The following is a 9,039-nucleotide window of genomic DNA, read 5'->3' as shown; positions in this document are numbered from 1 at the left end:
CAATGCGTCGATTATTATCTGACCCTGTCACAATTGGCTAGAGTTCTTCGGAAGTTAAGGAGGCGTTGTCGTTTTTAGCAATACAGACCGGGATAGGCTAACGCGGGCTGAGGACCGACAAGCCAAGCCGCGATTGGCCGAAAAAGTTGTCTGTATATTTGTAAATGGGAATCAGGGGGCTAAACACACTGCTAGAAACCAGGCAGAGATACTTTTCGACTGTTTCTTTTTAATCCATTATGGTGTGTTTTGGAGTAAACCTTTTTTTAGGATGTTGAATGAATGAAAACTTTTCTTTCGAACATTAAAATAAAAAAGGGACAAAAACAATAAGTCAACAACAAAATAATGTCACATAACATGTTAGTCAGAAGCAGATGCTTAGTTTTCCTACCCCTTCATCTTCCCTATTAAATACATTTTATAGATAGCTCCTCTTGTGTCCAATACAACAAAATCTCGTGGATATACTTATTACATAGGTCGGATATCAATAATAATTACAATAATCACATATTTTATAGACTAATCTTCGCAATACCCATCCTTCAACATCATCATACGCATAATGTCACTGCGGCACCAATGGTAACAACAATAAAAGTAAACAAATGATTTATAATAACAGTTGTGATATAATAATAGCAACAATAACAAGAAGTTAACCACAGTTTTAAAGGCAGTATTTCCAATCTCCCCCATATCTCATTCTCTTCATCCCTGTATTTCGCCAGTAATGTTTTTTTATAATTAAATTGGAACACGTGACTCGTTGGACATTGTCTGATCTCATCTTGTAAATTAAGTTTGACTCCACACACAGACACACACATACTTTTACTGGTGGTTCTCACCTTTGGGATTTGGAATTCACCACAGCCCCTCAATCTATAATTTCCCTCTTTCCGAGTGAATCGTTTTTCTATGTTTTCTGGCACTTTGTTTTTGGCGACCTTAAATAAGTCAAGTCACATTTATATAGCCCTTTATCACAAAAATGTCTCAAAGGACTGCAAATATTAAATCAGAGTTGTGAAGTGAAAAATTTTATTAAATCATGCATTTTTAATCATTTGGACCGCATGAATAAAATATTGGTATGATCCCGATGTCCTACCCTGTGTATGGTTCTAATTGTTACGTACTATGGTGGAACTTCGTGGCTCCAAGAACATGTCCTTGGTGAGCGACGTCAGATTTAGAGTTTCAGGGATGAGTATACTATGAAATCTTGATATTTTGAATGCCAAAGGTTGAAGCATCGGACTAAATTGAACATTATTAGTTTTGATTGTTAAAGGGGGAACAAATTGGGCTACTGATGATTGTTCTGTATATACATAACAGTTCATATTTCAGTTTAATGTTGTCTTACAATGTGGTCATGGTGATTTCCAGTCTCAACCTTATCCCGGTCCAGGAAAATCCAAGTCCCTTTTCTCTGGTGCTCTACGTTTCCGACACGAAATTATTCGAAATAGCCTGTGTCTAGCATTTATTGTGAAAGATGAAACTTTAAACACAGTGTATTTTCAACTTTAATCGATCGATTAAGTAGTATGTTGATATGGAAAGTCATCAGTCCAGAAGAAAAAGAACATCGGCCCACAAATAATGCAGGCAGAATGATTTGATTGAACTACGTTTTATTCACAGGACAAAGAAAATAGAATCAAACAAAAGTATAAAGCACATTGTTGACACAAACACTCAGTGTGAGCGAGGAGGAAGGTGGAAAAATTGCTGCAACAGGTCAACAGTACCGATCAATGAACCCGATTTTAAGATAATAAACCCATTTCAATGATATGGAATTGTTTTCATAGCGTGCCAACATGGGATATTTGCCCAAACCACCAAAGACAGGTTGTTGCAATAACCCTTTTTGTGTAGTTTCGAGAACAAAGCGTCCCTCAGGTGAGGAGTGTGTGAGAAGCAGCACATGGCCAACCAGAAAGATGAAGAAATAAAGGTTCCTATCTCTTTTGGCGACGGACTTCAGGGGGATTGTTCCCATCCGGACGACAGGGACGGAGAGAACCACAGGCTCTCCAAGATTTGGGGCTCTGGTGAGAACAGGCCCCAACCCTGGGGACCTAGGTCGGCCATTTTATTGTTATGATGAGTATAATTATTGATAAAAGGCGAAATTTTATGGGGACAACAGATAAAATAGATCATATATCAAGAAATATGACACAGATGCAAATAATGAATCTTTTGAATCCATATGAAGACTTTGGGGCCTCAAATCTTTATTCTACAGCAGGAGAGTCTGCTCACTTCCTGTGAATAAATGAATGTGGCTTTTATGATGTGGTGCCAAAAAGGAAAAAAGGTGAGGGCAAATGGTTTTGTAGCCGTTATGTTCCTATAGACGACCTGTATGATACTTAACCAATTGAATGTTTTACTACTCTTAGTGAATTTTTGACCACAAACTGAGCAGGCAAAAATCTTCTCGCCAGTGTGGGTTCTTGTGTGTCATTTCTAGTGTCCAATAATAGTCTGAAAAAATGTCTGTGTAATAACCTGGGAAGCCCTTTGAGACTCTTGTGATTAAGGACTATACAAATAAAAATGACTTGACAATATAGATATTTTGTTTTTCACCACAATGTCAACAGGTCAAATCAAAGGCTTCTCTTCGGTGTGGGTTAATGTGTGTCTTTTTATGTTCTGACTTGAAGTGAATCTTTGACCGCAAACTGAGCAAGAAAAAGGCTTCTCGCCAGTGTGGGTTAATGTGTGTCTTTTCAAGTGTCCATTTCGGGTGAATTTTTGACCGCAAACTGAACAAGCAAAAGGCTTCTCGCCAGTGTGGGTTAGTTGGTGTTTTATCAAGTGTCCATTTTGGGCGAATTTTTGACCACAAACTGAGCAGGCAAAAGGCTTCTCGCCAGTGTGGGTTAATGTGTGTCTTTTCAAGTGTCCATTTCGGGTGAATTTTTGACCACAAACTGAGCAAGAAAAAGGCTTCTCGCCAGTGTGGGTTCTAATGTGTTTTTTTAAGCTCCCATTTTCGGTGAATCTTTGACCACAAACTGAGCAGGAAAAAGGCTTCTCGCCAGTGTGGGTTCTAATGTGGTTTTTTAAGCTCCCAATTTCGGCGAATCTTTGACCACAAACTGAGCAGGAAAAAGGCTTCTCGCCAGTGTGGGTTCTAATGTGTTTTTTTAAGCTCCCATTTTCGGTGAATCTTTGACCACAAACTGAGCAGGAAAAAGGCTTCTCTCCAGTGTGGGTTCTGGAATGGCGTTTTAATTGTCCGCTTAAAGTGAATCTTTGACCGCAGACTGAGCAGGAAAAAGGCTTCTCGCCAGCGTGAAATTTCATATGAAACTTCATATAATACTTGCTTCGAAAGGTTTTCCCACACTGCGAACATGTGTTACCACCTTCAGCGTTTGCGGAATGGGACGTGTCGTTGTCATCCGTTTCAAAGTGTTGACGGGAGCTGATGCTTAGAAGCTCCTGCCGACCTTTATCTTCAGGTTGACCTTGATCTTCGGCGGTTGAACGGACCCCGGTCACTCGCAAGACTGGACCATCGTCCTCCTCCTCAACAGGCTCCCCATTTTCTGTCTCTTGCTTAACGTGATAAGGCTTCAGATCCTCCTCAATTTTAACGGCGGGCAACTCTGGTTCCTGCCGCGCAGTAGCAAGATATTCTCGGCTGACGTCTGCAAGACACAAGTCACATTTATTTGTATTGCCTTCAACTCGTTCAGAAGCATTGTCCCCGAGTGCCAAAATGTAAAAAAAAATTCTAAAGGCTTAGGCGCGGCTGAACAGTAAGTATTAGGCCTCTGGGAATTAAATGCTCGTTTTAAGGGGATAAAAAGGGGCCGGAGGAACTTCCGACGGGGCTATGAGGTAAACGGCAGCAAGGAAAGTCGCTCGGGCAAAAATCACCACAGACAAATGTAATACATACTAGGAGAAAGACAGAAAGGCTACAATTTGTGACTCATATCAAAGAAAAACACTTCAACAAAACACGGTCAAGGAGGGGAGACGTGTTGAGGAAACGGGCGCTAAGGAGAAAAAGACCGAGGGAGCAGAAGGAATGTCATCGGTCGACGAGGGACGCCACTCGGCCATCCTCCGCGAAATCCCTAAAAGAAGGCGAGAACATACCGAAGCAGCCGGCGGGAACAAGATTGCCGTGGCAGGACTAGAAAAAAACCATCGAAGAACTTCTGGAGCGCACTTTGTCGCTGGAGCGGAGGCTGGAAGGCATGGAGGAGCTACATGCTAACACGGAGGAGCCAACGACGAGACCAGAAGAATCCATAGCCTTCCTGCTCCGACAAACCGCCAAACAAGCAACAAAGTGGGAGGACTTGGAGTCAACACATGGCATACGTAAGAAATGATTCGCCCCATTACAAAACAGGATATACCAGATACAATAAATTCAACTTCAAAATAATTAATTCACCAGGAAGGGATGGATTCCCGGGGGTGTTCTCCAAAAGCTTTAAGAAAGAATTAACAGCGGTACTGCATAAAGTATTTAACTATGCGCCAACAAAAGGATCCTGGTCGGAAGCCATCGTAACAGTCTTGCACAAAGAAGGAAAAGACCCAATATCGTGTGAAAGCTAGAGACCACTTACTTTACTTTCGAACCATCTCAAAATTCTTACAAGCATACTGGCAATAAGAAGGCAGAAATGTATAGCTTAATGAATTAAAAATGGATCAAACGGGGTTTATTAAAGGGAAGACGGGGCGCAAACAATATCAGCAGGATACTAAACATAATTACGAGCACAAAATCCGAGAGCCAACCCTCGGTGTTACGGAGCTGGGATGCACAAAAAGCTTTCCATAGGGTGAAACGGAGCTTCTTACAAGCAAACACCTATAGCTTTTGGCTTCCCTCGAAAATGTGTAGAACGGGTGAAAATAATCGATAAAAATCCTAAATCTCAGCTTAGAGTAAACGGCTCCGATTTCTTGGATATCAAAAGAGGAGTCCGGCAAGGGGACTGTTTAAGCCCACTCTTGTTTGCAGTAAGCATAGAACCACTCGCGGAATCAATAAGACCAAATGAGCAAATAAGGGGGATATTTGATGAAGGAGGAACAGAACACAAAATATCATCGTTTGCAGATGACCCGTCGGTAATGCTGAGAGAACCTTCGTTATCGATACCACCACTCTTGGAGAGCCTTCAGATAGATGGAAAAGTAGCTGGCTATTCAAAGAATGAGAGCAAATCAGTAGCAATTAAAAGAATATGGTAGTTTGAATCTGGGTTCGTCTGTTGGACTCTTTGTGTTTCGTGACAAAGTTTTCTGGAGTCAATTTTGACGAGCTGTCTGGGGGCCGACGCGGAGGAGTCAACGCGCCGTTCTCCCGGGAACGGGAGACCGTAAATTTTGACGCGGGGCAGCTCTCAGGCAGAGGGAGGTGACCAGCGGTCTGGGGGACCACAAGAGGAGGAGTCGGAGCGCCGTTCTTCCGGGACGGGAGACCAATGGGATTTAGCCAAGGGGCGAAGGAGATGCTTTGCTGAGCAACTCGGGAGAATGAAAAGAGTCGGTTTTTGGAAGGAGAAGCATGCTGAGATATATGATTTGTGTGTTAGAAATAAATCCACCCGTGAGTGAAATGCCGGCTTCTGAGAACTTTCTATGCAGAAAAGAGCAAATTGTTTGGATGAACGGTGATTGGGAAGGTCACAAATTGGAGTCGGACGATTCATTGAAGTTTGTGTTGATTTAACAAGAAATTCCAACACAATGATGATATCAGGGAAATGTCCAAGAGATGTGATTGAAAGATTTGATTTCAAATGGACAAATAAAGGGTTTCAATATTTGGGGGTGACACCACATTCCACACAGCTGTTTGATGCAAACTACGGAATGTTGATAAATGAAAAAAGGGATAGATTTCCCATCTATTTCAACTTCTAAATCTTGATTTGCCTTGCGATTAACAAAGAATATGACTTTGGTTTTATTTAAACTTTTCATTTATTTGTATCCATCCATACTTTTAGGTGAATGACTTCATGATGATTGCACGTTATCAAATCAATATAATTATCATTGGTATAGAGAATGTCAGTGTCGTCGGCAAATATTATTCATCTTTATACTTTTGAAACATGAAAAATATCGATAAGATTTAAATGAAATAACTTTGGACCCAGGATAGAACCCTGTGGTACTCCACAACGGATGTCCAAGTATTCAGAGGACAACTGTCCCATTTTCATATATTGCTTCCTACTTGTCAAATCACTTGGAATCCATTGCACAGACACACCCCTGATGCCATATCTATCTTTAGTTTTTTTTTTTAAATAGAAAAGAATAGCTTAGTGTGTGTCGACATCTAGCTGAAGTCTTGACCCGGGGGCGGGCTACCATCACGAGTTGTTTGAGCAATGCAATAAGGAACCCTCCCTTTTTGCCATATCTCCTCTCTGCGTATTTTTTGGGGCCACGCCCAACGACCTTCCCTCCAAAATAAGGACGTTGCGGAAAGTAAAACGACCAACCTGCTCTGTTCAACACAATTTGGAGTATCTTGTAAACAGTTCCTGGACACTCTGGTTCTTGCCACGCAGGAGGAAGATGGTCTTCACCGATTTCTGCAAAACAGAAGACAAACCGCATTTATTTGTGACGAAACTCACATCAACCTTATCTGAAAGCTACAAGAGGGCAAGGAAAGACTCAAAAAAAGGTCAGGATGCGAAAAATGAAGAAACCTTGGGAAGGGACCGCACATGAAATATACAGGAAGTCATGGAAACAGGGTTCATACATGGTTTTCATGGCCAATTATGAGCACTTTTCAAGCACTTCCAAAGCCTTATTTTTTTCTCTCCAGTACCTCCAAAAGGAAAAAAAATATCCAGCGGCCATCAGAGGAAAGTTTTTTTGTTGTCGTCTTTGATGATTAAAATAAAGTCGCTATCTTGCTCCTAGCACATGCTTTGTGCCATTTTGGGACGTTCCCATCCACAACCTACGATCTTTATGTGTGAAAGGGCTGCTATAACAGCGCCACCTGCTGCTATGGGGTAAAGTTTGGGCTTCTGATTCTGTGATTGGAAGGCGGGGGTTGTTGGCAGTCTACAGTGCGCCGCTAACGGTAAGCCACGATCTTTCGGTGTTCCGAAAAAAGTAAATTGTAAAGATTAAAATCATGGCTGACAAATCTCTCTACATGCACAGTAATGTGATTGAAGTTGTCAGGCTGTTTGGATTTATCCTTGTTTTGTTTCTGTCGCCTTTTGTGTTAGTTTTGCCGGACGTTGCATGTCTTGCTAAAATGCTAATTCCCCTTATAGTGTTGAAAGCGAGCAATGATCGGAAACCACGTTTGTGTGTTACTCATTCATTGCAGCAACTGTATTAAAAGCCTCATCATCCAGTCCAGCCCGAATAGGGATCTTAGGTTGGACGGCTACACCGCGGTTACAAATTATATATACATATATATAGTTTTGATGTGACTTCATACCAGATGCTGCTAAACTTCATTTTATTTCCTGCACTTTTAGTATTTGCTGGAGGTGAAAAACGTCGTTTACTGTAAAAGGCTGAAAAAAAGTTGTAGTTGAATGAAAAAACACTATTCTATCTTTTGCAAAATTTTGGAAATCATTGTTATTGTAGCAGAAGCAAAAAAAATGTCCAACCTTCCCCGAGCTCTTTGGAAAAAGAGTCCTGTCGTCGCGGTCCTTCCTCACTGGAGCGCATTTTATCCGTCTTTCAACGATAAAACTCCAACTCGGCAGTAAAAAGGGCCACAAAGTGATACTTGAGTCGAGTTGACGTCGTTTGAAGTCGACTAGAGGAATTTCTCCACATTTTCATTTTCGGCAGCCATGACACCTTCTCCTTCCAAACCCCGCCGCAATGGATTGTGGGTACACGTAGCACGGATCACATGCTGCATTCACGAAAATGGGTATTTCGGGAAATCCTACCAGATACGACCGAAAAGCGTCTTAAGAATTTAGGAAGTCGGGGCTTTTTAACCTTCAACCGGGGAAATATAATCAGAAAGACACTCAGCTGGTTGAAAAGTTGGGGTACATAGCCTTTCTCCTGGTTGGAGGTTGGAAAACTCAGTTGTCTTCTTTTCGGGAACGCAGCAACAGAAAACACATAGAAGACGAGATCAGTCGGCGACAAAATAACTCGATTCGTCCGGTGAACGACTATGTTAAAGAAATATATGTCAAAAAAGGAAATTGTAAAAAAAGGTAGAAGAAAAAGCAGTAACGTGTGTATTCATCACTTTTGTTCTGTTGAAATTCCTGCTGAAATATTTTTGTCTAGTTTGTGTTTAAGTGTCCTGTAATGACGAGTCCAACAGTGCCACCTGCTGGTGTAACAGAGTTGAAATTTGATTTCATTGATTTTTTTTTGTTGAATTCTCACAAAATCCGTGTTTTTGTTGCATTGCTGTTAAAAATGTTGGTACCGCCTTCATTTGTTAAGCAGGGTTGGGGAGGGTTACTTGAACTGGATGACTTTCAATGACTTTTGGATGACTCCAATAAATAATATGCTCATAAAAGACAAAATAAACTAAATAGGAATAAAATGACTCCATTTTGTGCAGGCTCGGGGAGTAACGGAATACACGGAACGGCAAAAATGATGTTTGGATTTATTTTCACTTTGTTTCTGTGGCATTTGATGTTCGTTTTGCCGGATATCAAAGAGATCAAAGCCAGGAGAGAAAGCTTACCACGTGATGTGAGTCATCATTTGATTCCTATTGAGTTTCTTTTGTCTTTTAAGAGCATATTTGGTTTTGGAGTCATACAAAAGTCATTGAAAGTCATCCAGTTCAAGTAATCCTGCTGTTAAGACATGTGCTGTGCGGCCGCCTTTTTGGTTTGCCGTATGTGACGACCCTCTTTCACGCACGACACAAGGTTTCACAATCACTCGGTTTATTGCCTGCATTCAGTCAACAAAACAATACAAAAGTCAGGGGCATCTCTTCACGACTGCAATTATCTCCAGCGCTTACAAATTGACTGAAGCTACGGC

General features: G+C 41.3%; 1 protein-coding gene across 1 annotated transcript; it reads right to left on the bottom strand.

Moving 5' to 3' along the window:
* Positions 1-1,629: 1,629 nt before the first annotated feature.
* On the bottom strand, positions 1,630-7,874 carry LOC148368341 (uncharacterized). The gene is made up of 3 exons (XM_088330377.1): positions 7,671-7,874; positions 6,522-6,614; positions 1,630-3,683 (listed from the first exon to the last, which is right to left on the bottom strand). The coding sequence occupies exons 1-3, from the start codon at positions 7,729-7,731 to the stop codon at positions 2,629-2,631; spliced, it is 1,209 nt and encodes a 402-aa protein (XP_088186503.1). The 5' UTR covers positions 7,732-7,874; the 3' UTR covers positions 1,630-2,628.
* Positions 7,875-9,039: the final 1,165 nt, after the last annotated feature.

This window comes from Urocampus carinirostris, chromosome 3 (assembly GCF_059441175.1).
Source record: "Urocampus carinirostris isolate Australia breed hairy pipefish chromosome 3, RoL_Ucar_1.0, whole genome shotgun sequence".
Taxonomy (NCBI): Eukaryota; Metazoa; Chordata; class Actinopteri; order Syngnathiformes; family Syngnathidae; genus Urocampus; species Urocampus carinirostris.
The sequence above is the reverse complement of the archived record's forward strand: the minus strand, read 5'-3'. Positions and strand labels throughout refer to the sequence as shown.

Coding starts and splice junctions, on each gene's coding strand:
- LOC148368341 (XM_088330377.1), bottom strand. CDS start 7,731: ATGCGCTCCAGTGAGGAAGGACCGCGACGACAGGACTCTTTTTCCAAA. Junction 6,615..7,670: donor TTCCAAAGAGCTCGGGGAAG/GTTGGACATTTT, acceptor TCTGTTTTGCAG/AAATCGGTGAAGACCATCTT. Junction 3,684..6,521: donor AATTGTGTTGAACAGAGCAG/GTTGGTCGTTTT, acceptor TGTGTCTTGCAG/ACGTCAGCCGAGAATATCTT.